Source organism: Hypanus sabinus, chromosome 15 (genome assembly GCF_030144855.1).
Source record: "Hypanus sabinus isolate sHypSab1 chromosome 15, sHypSab1.hap1, whole genome shotgun sequence".
In the NCBI taxonomy this organism is placed as follows: Eukaryota; Metazoa; Chordata; class Chondrichthyes; order Myliobatiformes; family Dasyatidae; genus Hypanus; species Hypanus sabinus.
In genome coordinates, this window is record NC_082720.1 from 56,695,421 (window position 1) to 56,718,593 (window position 23,173).

General features: G+C 42.4%; 1 protein-coding gene across 1 annotated transcript in view; it reads left to right on the forward strand.

The window, feature by feature from the left end:
• The window catches only part of LOC132405242 (uncharacterized), a 156,870-nt gene that overhangs the window by 87,482 nt on the left and 46,215 nt on the right, over positions 1-23,173 (forward strand). Inside the window, 2 exon segments of the mRNA XM_059989926.1 lie at positions 6,697-7,123; positions 20,588-22,979. Of these exon segments, the coding sequence (XP_059845909.1) occupies positions 6,697-7,123; positions 20,588-22,979 (2,819 nt within the window).

Here is a 23,173-nt window from a genome sequence, read left to right on the forward strand (position 1 = left end):
GAGGAAAATGACACGACCAGTAACTGGAATACAACTATCTGAAATCGATAACATCCCTCTGAACGAAACATACCACAAATTTTCGCAATACCGCCATGTTTTCGTGGTTGTTGGGTCAACAGTGCATTGCGTGAGGCGCACGGATGGCTTACTATTTCTGAAAAACCTAAAGCCGAGAAATTACGATCAGAAAAATCCTTATGTCATGCAAATGGCTTACCAATTAAGTTGAGAGAATTAATTATTATAACGACTCTTACATGTGGCCCAACAACGAATGCAGCTTTTGAACTACAGTGCAATGAATCATGCACTGGTAAAATCACTGCGCAATTGGTTGGTCCAGATGTGCATGTGTATCTTACCGAACATATCGGACTCAGGGATAAGGGCCTTCGGCGCAACGGAGCCATGTTCTTGAATATACTCTGATACAAATATGTCCTTAGTCATCCATCATCTATCCCTCTGCATTTAGCATATTTGTGATTCGATACAATACTTTCACATTCATTAAATCTAAACAGATTCCAACTATTTTGCTGGCACGAGAAGGCCACGGAGACAATAATGATTTACGCTGTAAAATGAAGTTTCGTTTTCAATCATGAGATCATATGTTGGGTAAAAATGGAATATTTAAAACTGTTTTAAAACGTGAGATCATTCCTCCTTTACAGGTCTAATACCTAAATCATACTGTGAGGCATTAACTTTGATTCAATGAACCCTTGGATCATCAAAACCTGGTTTTAGGCTAGAGAAGTGTCCTAACATCTAGGTTCATAGAAACATAGAAAATATTAAAAAAAATATTAAGCATAATACAGGCCCTTCGGCCCACAAAGCTTTGTCGAACATATCCCTACCTTCGAACTACCTGGGCTTTATCCATAGCTTTTTCTAATCTCCATGTAGCCATCCAGGAGTCGCTTAAAAGACCCTATCGTTTCCACCTCTGCCGCTGTCACCAACAGCCAATTCCACGCACTCACCACTCTCTGCATAAAGAAAACTTACCCCTGACATTTCCTCTGACCCTACTTCCAAGGAACTTAAACTATCGTGCTAGCTATTTCGGCCCTGGGGAAAGGCTTCGAAATATCCACACGATCATTGCCTCTCATAATCTTGTACACCTCTGTCAAGTCATCTCTCATCCCCTGTCGCTCAAAGGAGAAAAGGCCAAGTTCACTCAACCTATTTTCATAAAGCATGCTCCACAATCCAGGCAACATTCTTGTACATTTCCTCTGCACCCTTTCCTAGCTTTCTACGTCCTTCCTATAGTGAGGCGACCAGAATTAAGCTCGGTACTCCACGTGGGATCTGACCCGGGTCCTACATATCTGCAACATTACCTCTCGGCTCTTAAAATAAATTCCACGACTGATGAAGGCCGTATGCCTTCTTAACCACAGAACAACCTGCGTAGCAGCCTTAAGTGTCCTATGGATTCGGAGCCCAAGATCCTTCTGATCTTCCACACTGCCAAGTGTCTTGCCGTTAATGTTATATTCTGCCATTATATTTGATCTATCAAAATGAACTACCCCACACATATATGGGTTGAACTCCATCTGCCAATTCTCAGCCCAGTTTTTCAGCCTATCAATCTCCCGTTGTAACCTCGGACCGCCCTTCACACTATCCACAACACCCCCAAACTTGGTGTCATCAGCAAATTTACTACCGATCCGCCCTTCCTCATTGAGTTCATTTAGAAAAAAGATCGCAAAGAGTAGGAGTCACAGAACAGATCCCTGAGGCCCGTAATCTACTGGTCTCCGGCCTCCATGCAGAATATGGCCGGTCTACAACCTCTGTTTGCCTTCTGTGGGCAAGCCAGTTCTTGATTGACAAAGTAAAGTTCGTTTGGATCCCATGCCTGCCTACTTTCTCAATAAACCTTGCATTGGGTACCGTATCAAATGCCTTGCTTAAATCCATAAACACTACATCTATGGGTTTACCTTCATCAATGTGTTTAGTCAGAAATCTCAATCAGGCTCGTAAGGCACGACCTGCCTTTGAGAAAGCCATGCTGACTATTCCTAATCATATTATGCTTCTCCGAAATTTCCATAAATCTTGCCTCCTGGGTATTTCTCCATCAACTTTCCAACCACTGAAGTCAGACTCACTGCTCTATAATTTCATGAGCTATCCCTACTCCCTTTCTTGAAAAAGGGCCCAACATCGGCAACCCTGCAGTTCTCAGGAACCTCTCCCGTTCTCATTGATAATGCCAAGATCATTGCCAGAGGCACAGCAATCTCCTCCCTCGCTTCCGACAGTAGCCCGGGTTACATCCCGTCCGTTCGGGGTGACTTGTCAATCTTAATGTTTTCCAAATGATGCAGCACATCCTCTTTCTTAATGTATACATTCCCAGACTTTACCGTCCACTTCAAGTGAACTCTGCAATCGCCACATTATTTTCCGTAGTGCATACTGAAGCGAAGTATCCATTAAGTACCTTTGCTCTTTCCTCCCGTTCCATACATACATTTCCATTGTCAGACTTGATTGGTCCTATTCTCTTACGTCTTATCCTCTTGCTCTTCACATACTTCTCGAATGCTTTGGGGTTTTCCTTAATCCTGTCCACCAAGGCCTTCTCATGGCCCCTTCTGGCTCTCCTAAGTTCATTCGTAAACTCCTTCCTTTTAGCTTTATAATCTTCAGAATTAATATCATGACCGAATTTTTTGAACCTTTCGTAAGCTCTTCTTTTCGTCTTGACTGGATTTAGCACAGACCTTGTGCACCACGGATCTTGTACCCTACCAGCCTTTCCATGTCTCATTGAAATGTCCTTATGCAGAAAGCCACATAAATATCCCCTGTACATTTGCCACATTTCTTCCGTACGTATCACCGGGAACATCCGGTTCCAATTCATGCGTCCAGGTTCATGACTGATAACCTCATAGATCACGTTACTCCAATTAAACATTTCCCTACCTTTTCTGTTCCTATCACTCTTCAATGGTAGAGTACAGGAGATAGAATTGTGATCAGTATCTCCAAAATTCCTTCCAACCTCCTGGCACACCTATTTCTGCTACATTTGATCTCAGTTGTTGTTTTTCATTTATTATAATTGCCACGCTGTCTATGTTAGGGTGTTAACGTATTGAAATAGAAAATATGCTTCCGTAACAGTGCTTAGTACAATTTTTTTAATACTGTCGTAGGCAAACTGTGAATATAAAATAAAGTTTGCTGAGTACTCCTTGCAATATGAAGATGCCCACATGCATACCAACGTAAATACCGCTTCACCTAGTCAAAGATAAACTGAAGTGCAATCCTGCCTTTCCATCAGAGACCGAGTGCAGCTGAGAATAATTGCTGAATGTGGATTTTTCTGGAACAGTTTTGCTTTCCTTGTTCAGTAGTCATGTATATTACTGCAAGATTAGTGAATGGAACGAACAATACCTTTGCCATTTGTGAAATTGGGCATGTGGGTTGAAATATTTCTAATTGAGCGCGATATTTGTTTCTCGAAATATCAACCTATAGAGTAAGAAATGTAAGATACACGGGTCCCCTTCTAACGTGCTTGCTGCATATTGCACTGACAAAAGCATTGTCACTGAAGTGAAGTGCCGTTCTTTAGGTTAATTCCAGTGAATCTAATTTGTCGTACGGTAAAATACAGTGGTGACGCAGCAATTGCATTGCCATACTATTGATCTAGAAATAAGGGTTAAAAATCCACAACTTATCTGAGTGTACGTCGCCTAAAGGAGTTACACAATGTCAGCTCATATTTCAGAATCTGAAAAAAAAAACATCATGATCTAGCGAATTTTCTGATATTCGTAAAACTGAACTTGGTTTAGAAGTTTTTTTTAATCGGGGAAGAGAATTATCTTGTTCATCTAAGCTAGTTTATGAATTACTCTCTCATGTTAATATTACCATGTGGTATGTGAGGCACACTTTAATTGTACAGCTGAGTAGAGAAGTATCTCCTCAACATTACAAGTAAGAGTCACAGTTTGTTTAGCTTTACTGCCCCACAGATATAGTTTGATCATGACGGAATCTGCTTCAGACGCAACCCAATGATTCAGGATATAGACAAGTCAAAATGTTCTGTTAATATTAGGATATTTCGTTAATATTTATTGCGCCATTGACAAGTAGTGAGAATCAGTTTGTATGTAGGTATGGGTAGCTTGGTCAGAATCTCATCCTTTTTTGATTACCGCGAGAGCAATAGTGTTTGGGAAAGATTGGGCTATGTCTATATAGAAATAACCCATTTGTGGTCGGATCAAAAGGGCGATATATTTGCTGCCTCTGGACACTTTTCACTATGGGTCTCTGGGTAGCGCAACAGTTCATGCCATTACACGCGTCATTAGGAAACAGGTTTCGATCCTCAACTCTTGTGTTATCGGTACGAAGCTTTCGACGTCTGTCGATGAAGCCTTTTTCTGGAAACCCCCCCCCCCCCCCCGTTCCTTTCCAATGCCGAATGATTACCTGAAAGATAAATGCGGGGAAAACAATGATAATAAACTGGAGCTGATAAGGAATTGTGGGTGCCTGGATGAAATGTAATGTTGCAAGGGGGCGTTGGGAGAGGACCCAAGTGCAGAACAAAGACACAGAGGTAGTATAAACAGAACCGTGTTTCTTGATCGTTACCAAGAAGGCCAGGGAGCGAGGACCAAATGTCAACAAGGACGTAAACGTTGGATAACAAACCGGTAAATCCTGGACTTGACTTGGACACGCACTTGACCTAGATGCAAACTTGACCTGGACTCAGACTTCACTTGGACTTACCTGCGACTTAACTCGGACTCGGTCTTGACTCGGACTTGACTTGGACTCTGTCTTGATTTGATCTTGAATTGGATCTTTACTCGGACTCGGAACTTGGATCTTGACACGGACTCGAAAGTTCCTACGGTGCCTGGAACTGAAACATGGCTCAGAGCCTGTTTCTGGAACACCGCTTGGAGCCTGGACCTCCACACGATTTGGAGACTGGACCTGGACGCGATTTGTTGCCTGGCCATGGACTAGGACCACGAAGAGACAGAATACCCAACACGGAATAGCGGCAAACGGCCGCAACTACTCAGATGGGAAGACCTGGACAACGAAGAGTCAGAACCACACAACGACAGCCAATTCGTATCTGGGCTCGGAGTGGCGGCAAAGTGGCCTGTAACACTCAACTGGACGAAACGCTGTCGACCCCACCCCGGAAACTTGACTTGGGTTCGGAACTTAGCTCGACTTGGGTTCGGAACTTAGCTCGACTTGGGTTCGGAACTTGGCTCGACTCGGGCTCGGAACTTGACTTGACTCAGGCACGGAAGACTGGCCGTTATTTCTAGCGGCTCGGAACGTGCATACCGCACCGGCTAGGATGAGCCGTTCACTGCCGGACCTGAAAATGACAAGATTCGCGTCCCGACTCGGATTTGCAGCGAAACGGCATGCAACTCAGCTGGATACTGAAAAGTCTGAATTCACTAAGAAGCTACAGGCACCGAAGTAAATTAGTGTCCACCATTATCGGCGGCTCCGGTGACGGTACAGACTTCTCGGCAGCCCGGAGCGTGGATCGCCGGACTGGCCTCCGGTGACTAGCGTATAGTGACGATCCAGCAACTGAATAACTGTAATCCGGAGGCTTTTATGTTGCCAGTTCGAAATGAAGAGCAGGTTCCTCAATCAAGGCGCCCAACGGAACACGGTGGAAAGGAAGTAACAGGAATGAGGAGTCCACGGACCGGACCGTGACATGTAACTGAGTAAATACTTAGATTGGAGGGAACTGCCACTCACAGACAACGTTAAAATCTGTATGGGTCACGTGGCATTAATCTGTTTTGCTAAGTTACTCTGAAATTCGTGAATAACTGTAAAATTCATTGACATTAGTAATACAGAATAAATGATGCGAAAAGCCCCTAACACGAACTGTTTAATACGTTCGAAGATGCTACCAGTAGACTACATTTTTGTAGTCAACAACATTTACGTAAAACAATATTAGGTAATATTCTGATGTGTTTCGTTGCTATTTATATGCAAGTGGAAAACAAATGTCAATTCCAGTAACACAACCTTGAAGGCAAGAAAATGTAATTCATTGGTTGTAACGTGTTGTAGCAGTTGAAGTCCGTTGAAATCTATTGCCTGATTCAAATTTACTTTACATTTCTCGTGGCCGCTGGGAAAAGGATATGATACATCATGAATATGTGTGACCAGGACGGAGTTCAATCTTGAACAATATCTATTTGCTATCCTGTATCTAATTAGACTCAAATTCATTCCGCTTGCAATCGAGAATTCGAGCAGCGATTGATGTGATTATATTTACTTCTGGTGTTTTGAGATTTTACAGCAGCCCTTTAACCCTAAATAAAATCTGATGAAAAAAATTGCTAGATTTTTGTTTCTGGTTCCTGATTTCTGTTCACCAGTGCGACTCAAGCATATTTAGTTTCGGTGTATAAGCATTGATATATCGTTGTCACATGTATCAAGATAGAGTGAAAAACGTACTTTTGAAAGCCATCAATACAGATCAGTTCAGAGCATAAATACCGTGTCCCTCTTGGGGTGGGGTGCAGAGGGGCGTAGTCGACAGTCACCCCTGCATTTATAATTGTCAGCATTATTTATTGTCCGTATGAATAAATATTTTTGTAGGATTTTGTTGGGAAGTTCCAGTTCACTTACTGCTACATTTTAGCTTGGATTATAAAGATCAGTCCCATACTCTACTCCCTCTTCACTTACGACGGTGCCCCTGGATTTGACACCATCATCATCGTTAAAGTCGCAGACGACACAACAGTGATCGGGTTGATCTCCAAAAGAGACGAATCAGCGTACAGAGCGGATGAACAGAACTTAGTGAGCTGGTGCTCAGAGAACAACCTGTCTCTTAATACAGCAAAGATTAAGGAGCTATTTATCAATTTTGGAAAGTCACGGGATGACGAGTATGCTCCAGTCTACATTAACAGATACATAGTGGAGAGAGGGTCCAGTTTCAGATTCCTGGGAATATACATCTCGAAAGACCTTACATGGTCCACTAACACCACAGCAATAGTTAAGAAAACACAGCAACGTTTGTTTTTTTTTTCCTTAGGACGCAGAAGACAGCTGGTATACCTGAACGGATGGTGGTCACATTTTACTGCTGCACCACAGAGAACATCTGCATTTCTGTGTGGAATCTCAGTTGTACAGCAGCTGATAGGAAAGCACTTCAGCGGGTCGTCTCTAGTGCGCAGAAGGTCATCGGGACAAGCTCAGAGCCCTGGAGGACGCCTAGAGCCTACACTGCTTAAGGACAGCTACAAGCATCAAAACAAAATACACGTATGCAATCATCTGGTTGAACTTCTTTCATCAGTTACAGAGAAAGGTTGAACAAGTTAGGTCTCTATTCATTGGAGCGTAGAAGGTTGAGGGGGGATTTGATTGAGGTATTTAAAATTTTGAGAGGGATAGATAGAGTTGACGTGAATAGGCTGTTTCCATTGAGAGTAGGGGAGATTCAAACGAGAGGACATGATTTGAGAGTTAGGGGGCAGAAGTTTACGGGAAACACGAGGGGGTATTTCTTTACTCAGAGAGTGATAGCTGTGTGGAATGAGCTTCCTGTAGAAGTAGTAGAGGCCAGTTCAGTTGTGTCATTTAAGGTAAAATTGGATAGGTATATGGACAGGAAAGGATTGGAGGGTTATGGGCTGACTGCGGGTAGGTGGGACTAGGTGAGATTAAGAGTTCGGCATGGACTAGGAGGGCCGAGATGGCCTGTTTCCATGCTGTGATAGTTATCTGGCAGACGTTATAAGATTCTCTATGCCCGCACTTCCTACTGAAAAATATTTTTCCCCCCAGAGCTATAATTACTCTGAACCAATCGATCAAGCCTCAATATTTGTTATATTGCTACCTTTAATACTAGTTTTATGGCTGTCATACATCTGAGTTGCGCGTTGCTTGCACTGCCTGGTTACTTGATTTTATTTATCGCTTATTTATTTTATTGGTTGTTTTATAGCATTGAGTACGAGATTTGAACCTCATTTTCGTTGTATTGGTGCATGACAAATTGTACTATGCAATGAAAATAAAGATATTTCATATTTCAAGATATTTGCTTGTGTATTTGTAGGTCACCCTAACTGTAACCGGGGTGTGTGATGGTCACCTCCCCAGTCTGCATGAGACTGGTTGGGTTCACCATCGGGATTATGGTGTCCGATCTGTTATGTGTTTATGACAATAAAACGGTTGTTGATTTTAACGAGCTTCCTCGTCTATTATTATGAACCACAAACTACCACAATACTTTCAAGAAGTACAAGAGAAAATTAATCCGGAATACAGAATATAGTGTTATAGGTACAGACACCGTGCAATGTAGATGGACAATATGGTGGAAGAGATATGATGGGGGTAGATTTTGGGTACAAGAATTCATCTTTAAAGTCTTCCAGCAGGAATGCCATGCATTAAAGATGTTAAAACTCTTATTGTCATCTACCATGATTTTTTATTCTGCAATTGTAATAATATATTCTGCACTCTGTTAGTGTCCTTGCTTTGTTCTTCCTCAATTTTTTTTGCAACAATCTGTACAACTTGTCTTTCATTTTATCGCATCGCTGTACACTTGACTGTAATAAAGTGATGAAACAGATAAAACAACAACCAAAAAAACTAAGTGACATCGACTATCCCTTATCTATAAAAGAAAATGATTAATATTGTTCTTATCTTGGTTAAACGATGCCACATCAGAGGAAAAAGTATCATCATTGATGTGAAACGGGACAATATGTGGTTCAATCAGGCATATAAACTTACGAAGACAAAAGGCATATATTTATAAAAATATCCCATTATTTTTGCGATAGGCCTTCTTTCCTGGTTCTATTGAACGCTAGCTGCTTTTGGAAAAGGTTTCACTGCAGAACATTGGCGATTAACAATGCCGTTCCCTTCCAAACCTTTGCTTTCATCATTCTGGTAGGTTCCACAGATCTGATTTCTGGGGAAATTCGCTATACTATTCACAGGAAAGTGGAAGAAGATATTATAGCTGGGAATACCGCTCAGGGTCTGTGATTGAATATACAGCCAATAACTGCTAGTAAATTTCGACTAACTTCTGATGACAGAGGACAGTATATGAAGGTTGACTTGGGAAATGGGATACTGCTTATTTGTGAAAAACACGACAGGGAGAGCAATTGTGGTCAAGTTACCTAATGCACTATTCCATTTAAATAATACTGTATAATCCATTGGCTGTATAGCGGGATTGTAAAAATTCTTGATATGACTGATAACTCCCCCACTCTCCGGGAAGACACGATTGACTTACAGCTAAACAAATCAATTTCACCAGGGATCGGCTTACCTCTCGAGGGTACGAAAGATCTTGGCTTTGGAATAAATGGTGTCGCTCTGTATAGTATCAGCTCCGGTGTCATAGTCCGGTCTGTAAAATTCGCATTCTGGTTCATGGTCTAGTTCATATAACCATATAAACAATTACAGAAGGGAAACAGGCAATCTCGGCCATTCCTTTCCATGCCGAACGCTTAATCTCACCTAATTCCATTGATCCGCACTCAGCCCATAACCCTTCATTCATTTCCTGTCCATATACCTGTGCAATATTACTTTAAATGACAATACCGCATCTGCTTCTACCACGTCTACTGGAAGCTCTTTCCATACAGCTACCACTCGCTGAGTAAAGAAATTATCCTTAAACGTTTGCCACCTAACTCTCAACTCATGTCTTCTTGTTTGAATCTCCCCTACTCTCAATGTAAAAAGCCTATCCATGTCAACTCTATCTAACCCCCTCATAATATTAAGTACCTCTATCAATTCCTCCCTCAACCTTCTATGCTCCAAAGAATAAAGAACTAACTTGTTCAACTTTTCCCTGTAACTTAGGTGCTGAAACCCAGGTATCATTCTAGTAAATCTTCTCTGTATTCTCTCTATTTTGTTCACATTTTCCTATAATTCGGTGACCAGAATTGCACACAGTACTCCAAATTCGACCTTACTAATGCCTGTACAATTGAAACGTTGCCCCCCTTCTCCTATACACAATGCTCTGATTTATAAAGGCCAACATACTAAAAGCTTTCTTCACCACCTTATCCACATGAGTTTCCACCTTCAGGGAACTATGCACCATTATTCCTAGATCACTCTGTTCTACTGCATTCTTCAATGCCCTATCATTTACGATGTATGTCCTATTTGGATTTTTCCAACCAAAATGTCACACCTCACACTTAAATGCATTAAACGACCTCTGCCATCGTTCAGCCCACTCTTCTAACTGACCTAAATCTTTCAGCAAGCTTTGAAAACCTACCTCATTATCCACAACGCCACCTACCTTACCATCATCTGCATACTTACCAATCCAATTTACCTCCCCATCATCCAGATCATTAATGTATAAGACAAACAACATTGAAACCAGTACAGCTCCTGGAGGCACACCACTAGTCACCGGCCTCCAACCTGACAAATAGTTATCCACCACTACTCTCTGGGGTCCGCAATCCAGCCACTGTTGAATCCAATTTACTCCTTCAATATTAATACCTAACTCACATTCCATGCGGAACCTTGTCTAAGGCTTTACCGAAGTCCATATAGACAACATCCACTGTTTTAAGCTCATCAACTTTCCTAGTAACCTCTTCAAAAAATTCGATAAGATTTGTCAAACATGACCTTCCATGCACAAATCCATGTTGACTGTTCCTAATCAGGCCGTGTCTATCCAGATAATTATACATAATATCGGTAAAAATACTTTACATTAATTTACCCACCACTGACGTCATACTGAGAGGCCTATAATTGCTAGGTTTAATCTTACTCTTAATGCTACCTCTACACTAACCTCCCTCAAGGTCCTAGGGAATATCCTGTCACGATCCGGAGACTTATCCACTTCTATATTCCTTAAAAGCTCCAGTACTTCCTCCTCTTTGTCATAGATTCCAAAATTTCCCTACTTGTTTCCCTTACCTTACACAATTCAATATCCTTCTCCTTAGTGAATACCGAAGAAAATAAATTGTTCAAAATCTCCCCCATCTCTTTCAGCTCCACATATAGCTGTACACGCTGATTCTCTAAGGGATCATTTTTATCCCTCACTATCCTTTAGCTATTAATATAACTGTAGAAACCCTTCGGATTTATTTTCACCTTACTTGACAAAGCAACCTCGCATCTTCTTTTAGGTTTTCTAATTTCTTTCTTAAGATTCTTCTTACATTCTTTATATTCCTTGAGCACCTCATTTACTCCATGATGCCTATATTTATTGCAGATATCTCACTTTTTCCTTACCAAGTTTCCAATATCCCTTGAAAACCATGGTTCTCTCAAACTTTTAACCTTTTCTTTCAACCTAACAGGAACATAAAGATTCTGTACACTCAAAATTTCACCTCCGTTTTAAATTACCTCCGTTTCTCTATTACATCCTTCCCATAAAAAAAATGTCCCAATCCACTCCTTCCAAATCCTTTCTCATCTCTTCAAACTTAGCCTTTCTCTATTCAAAACTCTCAATCCTGCGTCCAGTCCTATCCTTCTCCATAATTATGCTGATACTAATAGCATTGTGGTCACTGGACCCGAAGTGCTCCCCAACACATACCTCCGTCACCTGACCTATTTCATTCCTTAACAGAAGATCCAACACTGCCCATTCTGTAGTCGGTACCTCTATGTATTGCTGCAAAAAACTATCCTGCACACATTTTACAAACTCCAAACCATCCATCCCTTTTTCAGTATGCGCTTCCCCGTCTATGTGTGGAAAAATAAGATCTCCCACAATGACAACCCTGTGCTTCCTACAAATATCTGCTATCTCCTTGTAAATTTGCTCCACCAATCCTCGCTGCCCATTATGTGGTCTATAATACACCCCAATAAGTGTTACTACATCTTTCCCATTCCTCAGTTCCACCCAAATAGTCTCCATAAACGACTCCTCTAATCTATCCCGCCACAGCACCGCAGTAATATTTTCTCTGACAAGGAACGCAACACCTCCCCCCATTGTCCCTCCGATTCTATCACACCTGAAGCAACCAAATCCAGGAATATTTAGTTGCCAATCACATCCCTCCTGCAACCCTGCCTCACTAATAGCTGCAACATCATATTTCCAGGTATCAATCCATGCTCTAAGCCCATCCACCTTTCTTACAATGCTCCTAGCATTAAAATAAATAGATTTAAGAAATTCTCCACCTCTTCCTCTCTGTTTATCTCTAACAGTACAAAGAACTTTACTGTCTTCTTTTTCTTCCTTCTCCCATACATGTATTCCTACACTCTGGTCCCCCTCATCCCTCGTATCTAGTATAAATCCACTGGAGCCTCTCTAACTAACCTACCTGCAAGAATATTTGTCCCCCTCCAGTTCAGGTGTAAACCGTCCCGCCGGAACAGGTCCCACCTTACCTGGAAAACTGTCCAATTATCTATAAATCTGAAACCCTCCCTCCCTCACCATGTATTCAGCCACGTGTTGATCTGCACTATCTTACTAATTCTAAACCCACCTTCACGTGGCACCTGTAGCAATCCTGCGATTGCTGTCCCAGAGGTGACTTGGCACCTAGCTCCCGAAACTCACCTTTCAGGACCTCCTCACTCTTCCTACCCACGTCAAAAGTCCCTACGTGGACCACGCCATCTGGCTGCTCACCCTCCGTCTTGAAAATACCGAGAACTCGATCCGAGATATCTCGGACCCCGGCACCAGGGAGGCAACAGACCAGCCGGGATTCCCGATTACTTCCACAGAACCTCCTATCAGTCCCGCTAAATATCGAATCCCCAATCACTACTGCTCTCCTCTTTTTGCTCCTTCCCTTCTGAGCTGAGGGTCCGGTCTCGGTGCCAGAGATGCAACCACTGCAACTTGTCCCTGTTAGGTCGTCCCCACCAACAGTATCCAAAACTGTATATTTATTGTTGATGGGAACGGCCACAACGGTGCTCTGCTCTTCCTGTGTACTGCCCTTCCCTCTCCTGACAATCACCCAACTACTTGATTCCTGACTCCTGGGGTGACTATCTCCCTGAAACTCCTGTCTATTTCTGCCTCTGCCTCCCGAATGATCCGAAGTTCATGCAGCTCCAGCTTCAGGTCCCTAACACGATTTGTCAGGAGCTGCAGCTGGATGCACCTTTTGCAGGTGTAGTCATCAGGGACAGCTATGCTCACCCTGACTTCCCACATTCTACAAACTGAGCACTCAACTGCCCTAACTGCTGCCTCCATTAGCTATTCCTGAGCTAATTAGATTAATTAAAGGAGCTTACCCGGGCTTAGCTCACCTGGAGTGAAGCTTGTACTCAGCCTGTGCTCGCTTTTGAAATTCCCCCGTTGATCTCAGAGGCCGACTTTCACGCGCTTGCACAGACATGCCCCGTTCAAACCTTGCTTCTACCTGTTCTTGCCGAAGCCTGATTGATCCAAAGCGGTCTCACTCTGCCTCAGTCCACTCCGACAATGGCCGCTACGACGATGGCCGTTGTATATGGCGGTCTTTCTTTAAACTTTGGCGCGTTTCGTCAGGCGTCTGCGCAGTCTAGCCTCTTTACCTCGATCAGTTAAAAAAACAGCTTTTCTCCGAGCTTCTTTTACCTCTTCCCTCCGCGCCTCTTGCTGCGATTTAAATAACCGTTGAAAACTTACTCTGCTTTTTAAACATTTGGCGCGCTACGTCACGTGCCTGCGCAGTCTAGCCTCTTTTCCCTGATCAGGTAAAAAAAAAGGCAGCTTCTTTCCGAGCTGCTTTTACCTCTTCCCTCTCGGCCTCTTACTGTGATTTAACTGGTCGGGTCCAAGTTCCTTATTCCAGGTTTTCCGGATTTCCCCAGTTTATGTTCAGGCAGCTGATTCTTGTTTGGGCTGGCTTCATGAATAGCTTCAGGTTTCAGCCTCCAGCTGCCGGATTGTTCCTGCCTGTATCCCTTCCATTTACCGTCCTTCTGGAGCCTCGCCTTGCCTCGTCTGGACCCTTGCCTTCACCACTATCAATTTCTACCACCGGAGCAAGATAAGGAAGTGTCTTTCTTTGTTTTGAACTGTCTCTGTGTCCACGCTTTCACTCGGTAGGCCCGGTTATTTGCCGCTAGCTTGAGTTGGGAACCGTCTCATGGTATTCTGTATTCTGTATAATGAGTACTGGCCCTACGTCCTGCACCCAAGGAGGGGTTCCGGCTCTGTGTTCTGTGTGTGAGTCCCAGGCCTACGCCCTGTTTCCAAGGAGGTGTCCCGGCTATGTGTTCCATGTTCCTGTCTCTTCCTCGACCAAGGCTCTGCGTTCCTGTCTCTTTCTCGATCAAGTCAAGGCTTCGGGGTCTCGTCCAGTCCTAGCCACTTCCAAGAACCTTGTCCTGTCCAAGCCTCGGCTTTGTGTTCTCGTCTTTTCCATGTACCTTGCCTTGCCCGGTGCTGGGGTTCCCTCGTCCTGTGCAGGGATTCCCTCGTCGTGTGCTGGGGTTCCCTTGTCCTATCTAGGAGTCTCACGCCCAGTCCTGTTGCCTCTCCTCGTCCTGTAGCCACGTCTTGTCCTCGCCTAGTTCTGGAGTCCGAGACCGAGTCAAGACCCAGGTTCTGGGTCCTTGCCCAGTCTCTGGCTTGGATTCCATACCCAAGCCTCGCCATGTCCTCGCCTAGTTCCTGGGTCCGAACCCGAGTTAAGACCCAGGTTCTGGGACCTTGTTCAGTCTCTGGCTCAGAGTCCAGTCCCAGGCTCCTAGTTCCCTGTTCCATGTCGTGGTTCCGCTATCCTAGTCAAGTCCTAGCCCAGGCCCAGAATCTTTGTCTCTTCCAGGGCCTGTGTCATGTCCAGCGTCCTTTCATCCCTACTTTCCTTGCTTCCTTCTCACGCCTAGTCCTGTTCCTGGCAGTTCAGTGTCTGTGTCATGGATTGGGTCCGCTCCCAACGCCCCTTTTATGACATCCGGTGAGTATTTCGGTTTAAAGACGCAGAAAACTCGGAAGGTATTACAATTGCAGACCGTCAGTTAGAGTAACCTATTGACAGAGATCAACAATCCTCTTTCCGGCTAGTGCTGACCGGGACTAATGGTGGGATTCCTCAGAGATCCGATACATCCCAAGTTCTCACCACAGTAGTGGATATCAATGATAACCGTCTAATATTCGAAAATAAATTTTACATGGAAAGCTTAAGAGAAAACTTCCCTCTTGGTACCTTAGTGATGAAAGATAAAGCCAATGACAAAGGCGAAGAGGCTCAATGCTGAGCTACCATATTCTTTCAGCAAACTAACTTTGTCACATTTGCATGAATTGATCAATTAGTATCTACACATTGGGGGGATTTGGACTGCAGGAGAGCTTGATTTTGAAGAGGCAAATATCTATTCCTTCCAAAGATCTGATCAAGGTAATTGTCGTAGACGAAAACGCACCCGAGATACAAGTAATATCACTTAGAGTAAGATTTCGAAAGATGCTCCACCGGGAGCTTTAATAAATTTGATCTCTGTTGTCGATCGTGATTTTGAAGAAAACGGGGAGATTCACTGCGAGCTTTCTAGAATATCCATTTTAAGCTTTAGACTTCGGCTAATAATAAGTACAAGGTGAACCATTGGACCGCGAATCCGTCTCGTAATGCAACCTTTGCAGCTGGGGACAAAAGGTCGCCTTCATTATCGATGCATAAAACGATTCAAATTATAATTTCTGATGTAAACGGCAATCCCCTCGATTTGCCAAATCATTGTACAACTTAAAGGTGTTCGAGACCAATTCTCCGGTACTTCTATTTTCACTGTAAGAGCATCGGATCCGGACCTGAACCAGAGTTCCTTTGGTTCGTATTCCTTCATGGAAAACCTTATTCAAGACTTCGCAATTTTTAGTACCTCAGCATTTTCTCGACGAACAGCACAATTTACAGGCTGCCCTCTTTTGAGGGAACAGATGGAGGATCTCGAAAGCTTTACTATTCATGTTCAAACCCGTGACACTGGACTCCTCCGCTGAGCAGCAACACTACACTGAATCTGATCATCCTGTATCAAAATGACAACGCTCCCGTAATTGTTTCATCTTCAGGACAGAGTACGTCATCTGCAGTGGAGATTCTGCCCTAGTCAGGTGTTCAAGGGCACTTAGTCAGCAGGATAATAGCTAAGGCTAAAGATTCTGGTCTGAACGCCCTGCCTGATTATCAAGTGCAGCAGGTAATAGATTATAGTTTGCTCAACGTAGGGCGGACCTCGGGTGAAATCAGAACAGCTCGCAACATTTTGGAGGCCGATACCGGAATCCAAACTCTCGTAATTGTGTGAAGAACAATGAACAGCCGATTCTCTCTAGCACGGGAACTTTCCAAATTACAATTACCATTTTGGAGAAAGTCACTGAAAGAAGAAAAACACGAAAAGTAATAGATAGTTGTAGTTTCGGAAAACTACTCTGTTCTAAATATGTACTTAACCATTATTTTTGTTTGCACCTCCATCCTATTCCTTGTGATTGTCTTTCTGCTGATTGCTTTCAAATGTAAACAAGAGATGAGTGTGAGGCAAGAATATAATTCTCGCAGAATGTGTGACAAACGCGGGGAATTTCACGATGCGTTCAAATACAGATCGGCAATGGAGAAAACTTTGTGATATCTCGGGACTGGCTGCATAGTCCGCGGAATGAAGCACATCATTACTGAATCTGTTCATCTGCAGAATCAGCGAAAATGTATCTTCCCTTCTTGAGGCCATGCTCAGTTCAAAATGTATTGGATAACAATCCGCGACATCGGGAATGGCTGAAATATATTGGAGTGTGAATCATTGTTTGCGAGACATTTGAGGAAAGATTGCCTTTGAATGGTGTACCTCAGTTGTAGTAATAGTGAGAAATAAATTATCCAGTAGCTGGCAAACGCGTGTTTGAAATCCGTGATTGTTTTCTTTGAAGGGACACCGTGGGGGTGTTACCAATATTGCAAAGTTGACCATTTCTGTGCCAATACGTAGAACAATACAGCATGAACGCATCCTGCCGCACATGTTTCATGTCCCACCATTCCCTGAATTTTCATGTTCCATTCCAAATGTATTTAAAGTCTCCGTCGTATTCATTTCTACTAATCAACTTGGCAACGCTTTGCAGATACTTCATACTGAGCACTATATCTCTTTTAACGTCCCTGTCTTCGGCTCGATTTAAATATACGTGTTCCAGTATTTTGCAGTCCTTTTCTTGGAATAAAGGAATGCGACTATTTACCTTCCCCAACTACCTGATGGCAATACTATCCGAGAATAGAAGGCTATATACACTGCGTCTCATAACTTTATAAACTTTTATCCAGTCTTCCCTCAGACTCTGAAGTTCCAGAGTAACAATGCTTTCTAAGTGCCATACCATTTGCTCAATACACCACACTACACCGCCCAGCGACAGGGGACTTAAGAACTTGAAAGAATTCGTATTTGCCTGTATTAAACGCCACCTGTCAGATTTCTGCCCAGAAACTGAGATCTGTGTCAATATGTATCGTTTGATAACGTTTTACACTACGTATGACTCTGCCATTTTTGTGTCATCTGCAAACTAACTAATCAGCTCTTTTACTTTCGTCGATGTCGTACTATATTAGGAGTCCCAGCAATTCAATTCTAAAGGGAAAATGTAACTGCAATGAAAAATGCAGCTCGTAATAGTGATACAGATAAACTTGAAGTCTCAGTTTCTTCGCATGAAGTTATTGAAAGGAAAACATCCGCCCGATAGACGACTAGGTGTGCTATTTATTAAAGTGTTTAACTGTCCAGTCAAGAGTGAAAACAACCTCTAGAGTAATGATACATATAGTAACTCAACGACGCTGCTGATTCTACATGACACCAGTCAGAGATGGGTAAAAGAGTGCCTTGCCGATTATATGTGGACGGTGAGTTCAGATTCTATATAAGAATGTGGTCAATGAAAAAATTGCCAGTGACCTCTTCTACCAGATGGAAGGTAAGTGATTATGTCACCAGGTTCGGTTATGGCCCAAGTGCGGAGTGGGAGATAACAGACTTAATACGAATAGTGCTAAAGGGGAAAGAAAGAAAACAATTAATGCTAAGCCACCCTCTGCTCAAAATTACGATCCAGGAAGAGGTACAGAAGCTTGAAGACCCGCAGTCAAAATTTCACGATCAATTCCTTCTCCGTTCCCATCAAACTTCTGAACATTCCAAGCATCTTTGAACACTAACTCTGTTGGATTGCTTTTTCACCCCTTATATGTACTCATTTTTAATGACTGTCGCTGCACTCACACAACAACAAAGATTAAGACATACTTCAGTAAAAATAAACCGGATTCTGGTTTTGATTTTGATCCTGAGAAATCGTTTCTTCACGTGAATTACATAATAATGTTGTCGCTCGGCATATATAAAACTTGGAAAAAAAAACAGAAATGTGTTGGCCAGTTGGCATGTTGAATTGTTGCCATTACATCTAATCAGTCAATCATGTAGCAGCAACTCAATACATCAAAACATGCAGACATGGTCAAGAGGTTCTGTGGCTATTCAGACCGACAATCAGAATGGAGAACATATGTAATATAAGTGATTCTGACTGTGAGTTAATGTTGGTGTCAGGTACTGTTGTATCTCAGAAACTACTGCTGTCTTGGGATTTTCACGCACAGAGTCTCTGTAACTGTATTACAGAGAAGAGTGCGAAAAATAAAACACTAAGTAGCAGTTCTGAAGGCGAAGACGCCTTGTGAATGACAGACATCAGACGAGAAAGGCGAGACTGGTTCAAGCTGTCAGAGTGCGACCGTAACTCAAAGAACCACGCGTTACAGCACTACTGTGCAGAAGAACTCACGACACATCTAACCTTCAAGAGGATGAGCTACAATAACAAAATACCAACGACCGTGCACACAGGAATTACCTAATAAAATGTTCGCTGAGTGTGTAGTAACGACTCTGTCTCTAACGGTCTTGCAATACATTAATATCCTCAGAAGTGTGGGACTCCTTAATTCCGTCAAAACATTCATCACTTATTTTGAATAATATTTTCATTATCACCTATCTATATTTCATTGCATACCAACTTAGTCTTCCTTACGACTTGTTAGCTCAGCTATCTTTGAATGATCAGCTATTTGAGCCACAGAATGTCTGATGAGAGAGAGAGAGAGAGAGAGAGAGAGAGATTTAAATGTCATTCATACTTTGGGGCAATAATTTCAGGACGTATATTGTATAGTTTTCTGACATTAAGTATACCAATTGAAACCAATAGAAACTTGATTCTGATTCTGCCCTGATTCTTCTTATTCAACTGTGGGTAGTAACTTTGATTCTGCTAGTTGCTTTACCGAGGCAGCGAGAAAGGTGAACAGAGTTCATGGAGGGGGTGATTGATTTTCTTGCGTTACTGAGATGTTTCCAAAATTTATTGCATGGCACAATTAATCATTATCATTGTTAACAGGAAATCAATCCTTTACAAGTCAGATTTTCAGTTTTTTTGTTTTAACGAATGCAAGTCTACTGCACTTGTCCCCGTTCCACGTATTGTTATTTTTTAAAGGATTACACCCGCCTTATAATTCATTTTAGATTTTCATGGATTAATGCTATATGCATCTGGCAGCTTGGCAGTATACCGCTTATCCTAAAGCGGATTCTAAATTCCATAACGTAAGCAGGAAAAAGAAGTTCAAAATTCAAAATAAGTGTATTATTATAGTAAGCATATGTCACCATATACTACCCTAAGATACATTTTATTGCGGCCAGTCACAGTGGATATAAGGAAGCATAACAGAGTCAATTGAAAAACTGACCACAAAGACACCAAACAACCGATATGAAAAACAAGGCAATCTGTACAACTACGAAAGAAAAACAACTGATAGTACTAATAGTAATAATCCTTCAGGAGATCGTGAAATCACTAATTCGTTCAGAAGGTTCAAAAGCACGTTTCTTAAAGGAGTAAAATAGTCGGTATCAAAGTTAGAAAATAAGATGAGCATTAATTTGTAATTGATATGATAAACATTAATATTTCGACACTTCGATAGTCCATGTTGACATTTTTAACAAATCTTAACTATAGACATACTTGAAAGTTATAGGTACACCATCTCCAGCTTAGTATTTTTTCCATAAGAAAAAATGCTGAAGCAGAGCAGCTTTAAGAATAATAGCTGCAATAATTGGGCGGAACACTTTGTGTCGCTGTCCACCAATTGGAAACTGAAACGCTGCGGGAGATCCAACCCTTCCCCCATCGGGAAACACACACAGCATAATGAGCCACGGTGATGAATGAAATGCAGTGTCTGCGTTTACATTGAGCGGCCATCTTCAATAAAATACACCAGGTCTGATATGCGTATTTCTTTGTTTGATATCGACGATCGAATAAAAATTAACTTCGAAGACTGGTTAAAGTAAACGACGGTTTGTGTCTTTAATATTTTTTACTGTAAAGCTAGAGAAGCGATGGCGAGATTGCGAGGAGGAAGCAGGATTTATGTTTTCCTATCTTGTGTATCGTACCTGGTCTCAGGACAAATTCACTACACGATTCCAGAGGAACTGGAGTACGGGGCATTTGTCGGAAATATCGTTACAGATCTAATGCTAAATATCTGGGAGTTATCCACGCGTAATCTGCGGCTGGTGTCTGAAGATATAAAACAGTACATAGAGTTAAATCGACAAGATGGTGGTTTATTTGTCAACGGACGGATCGACAGAGAACAGTTATGTCGGCAAAGCACAATTTGTTCCCTTTCTCTACAAATAGCACTCGATAATCCGCTGGAAATACATCACGTTGTGGTGGAAATACAAGACGTAAATGACAATTCGCCCAGCTTTTCAAAAGATGAATTTTCACTTGAGATTAGCGAATCAATTGCACCAGGGACACACTTCCCCGTCGAAAGTGCGCGAGACCCGGACGTGGGTATAAATACAATCAGCAATTACCACGTTAGCTCAAACGAGCACTTTGGCCTCAAGGTACAGATCAGAAGCGATGGGAGTAAAAGTGCCGAGTTATTATTAGAAAAGGCTTTGGACCGCGAACAGCAGTCTACTTTTCAGCTGATACTGACAGCAGTTGACGGGGGTACTCCACACAGATCTGGTACTGCACAAATTATTATTTCAGTACTGGACAGCAACGACAATGCTCCTGCATTTGATAGCGAACTGTACAGAGCCACTGTGCTTGAAAATGCGCCTAAAGGCGCATTAGTGATTCAAATCAACGCTGTTGATAAGGATAAAGGCAGCAATGGTGAGTTGACTTATTCTTTCACCAGACACGTTTCTAAAGAGAATCGCGAATTATTCCAATTGGACCCATTAACTGGAGAGATCCGAGTTCAAGGCGTTTTGGATTTTGAAGAGTCAAGTGTTTATGAACTTGATGTGGAAGCAGTTGATCGTGCTCCACCAGGTCTTGCAGGACATGCCAAAGTAATAGTCGGATTAATTGATGTTAATGATAATGCACCCAAGGTTGAGGTGTCCTCTGTATCCAGTGCTATCCCAGAAGATGCACCACCAGGTACTGTGATTGCTCTCATCAGTGTCAGTGACGTTGACTCGGAAGTAAATGGTCAACTTCAGTGTCAGATTCCTGATAATGTTTCATTTAAACTTCAACCATCTTCACAGAATAATTACAAACTGGTTACCCGCGATTTCCTCGACCGGGAAGCAGCTCCAGTACACGATGTTTCTATTTCAGCCTGGGACGGTGGGTCGCCTCCTCTCTCGACATATACGTCCATCAGGATTGCTGTTTCTGACATAAATGACAATGCACCGGTATTCAAACATTCGTTATATAATATATATCTAACAGAGAACAACGCCCCCGGTGCTTCCATATTCAGGGTAACTGCTGCAGACTCTGATCAGGACCAGAATAGTGATGTGACCTATTCTATTTTGGAAAATGGCACAGAAGGAGGCCCTGGATACATTACAATTAACTCTAAAAATGGAGATATTTATTCACTTCGCTCATTTGATTATGAACAACTTAAACAGTTCCAGGTGAAGCTTCAAGCCAGGGATGCTGGAACACCTTCTCTCAGTAGTAGTGCCGTTTTGAATGTTATCATTCTGGACCAAAACGACAATGAGCCTATTATTGTTTCACCTTTGCTTTGGAACAGTTCAGCGATTGTGGAGATGGAATCTCAACAATTGTATCCTGGCCACCTGATTACGAAGATAATTGCCATGGACGCTGACTCTGGGCAGAATGGGCGGCTTTCGTATCAAATGTTAGAGGCTACTAATCCACAATTGTTTAATGTGGATTCTCTGTCTGGAGAAATCAGAACAACTGGAAGCTTTGGGAGCCAAGATCTCGTCGCAGAAAAGCTGGTTTTATCCGTAAAGGACAATGGACAGCCACGACTCTCCAGTACTGTCACAATCTCCTTTTCAATCTTGCTCAATTTTACTAATAACTCATTTGAATTCACTCAGGAACCCCAGAATTCGGACTATTTAAACTTTTATTTAATTATCCTGTTAGGGTCAACTTCTATAGTTTTTCTACTAATCATTATTTTATTGGGTGTCGTGACGTTCAAGCAGGGGAGGAATATCGCTGAAGGTTACAACTCTATAGCCTGTTGCTACAATCGAAGGAATTCGAACATTACTTTGAAACAGCGATCTGTAACAACGCATATGTTGAATTATTCCGGGCCCGACAACGCTAATGGTTATGGCTACACGGTGTGTATCACACCGGAATCATCTAACAGTGAATTTATGTTCCTAAAGCCCTGCCAGTCAACCCTACCTCTCAGAGAAGTGAATGACCGTGATCCGAACGCACCAACACTTTTGTATGGATAGGTAATTAGCAAGTGATAGCAATTAAACATTCCATTATAAGACAAGGCTTGTGTGTTTGACCGAATAGTCTATAATCTATTCATCGATGAAGCATAAAGCAGGAATTTGTTTACTGTTGTCCCTAATGTTCATGTTACGTAATATTCCTTCGTGTTTATGATAGCACGGAATAGTGCTTACTGTA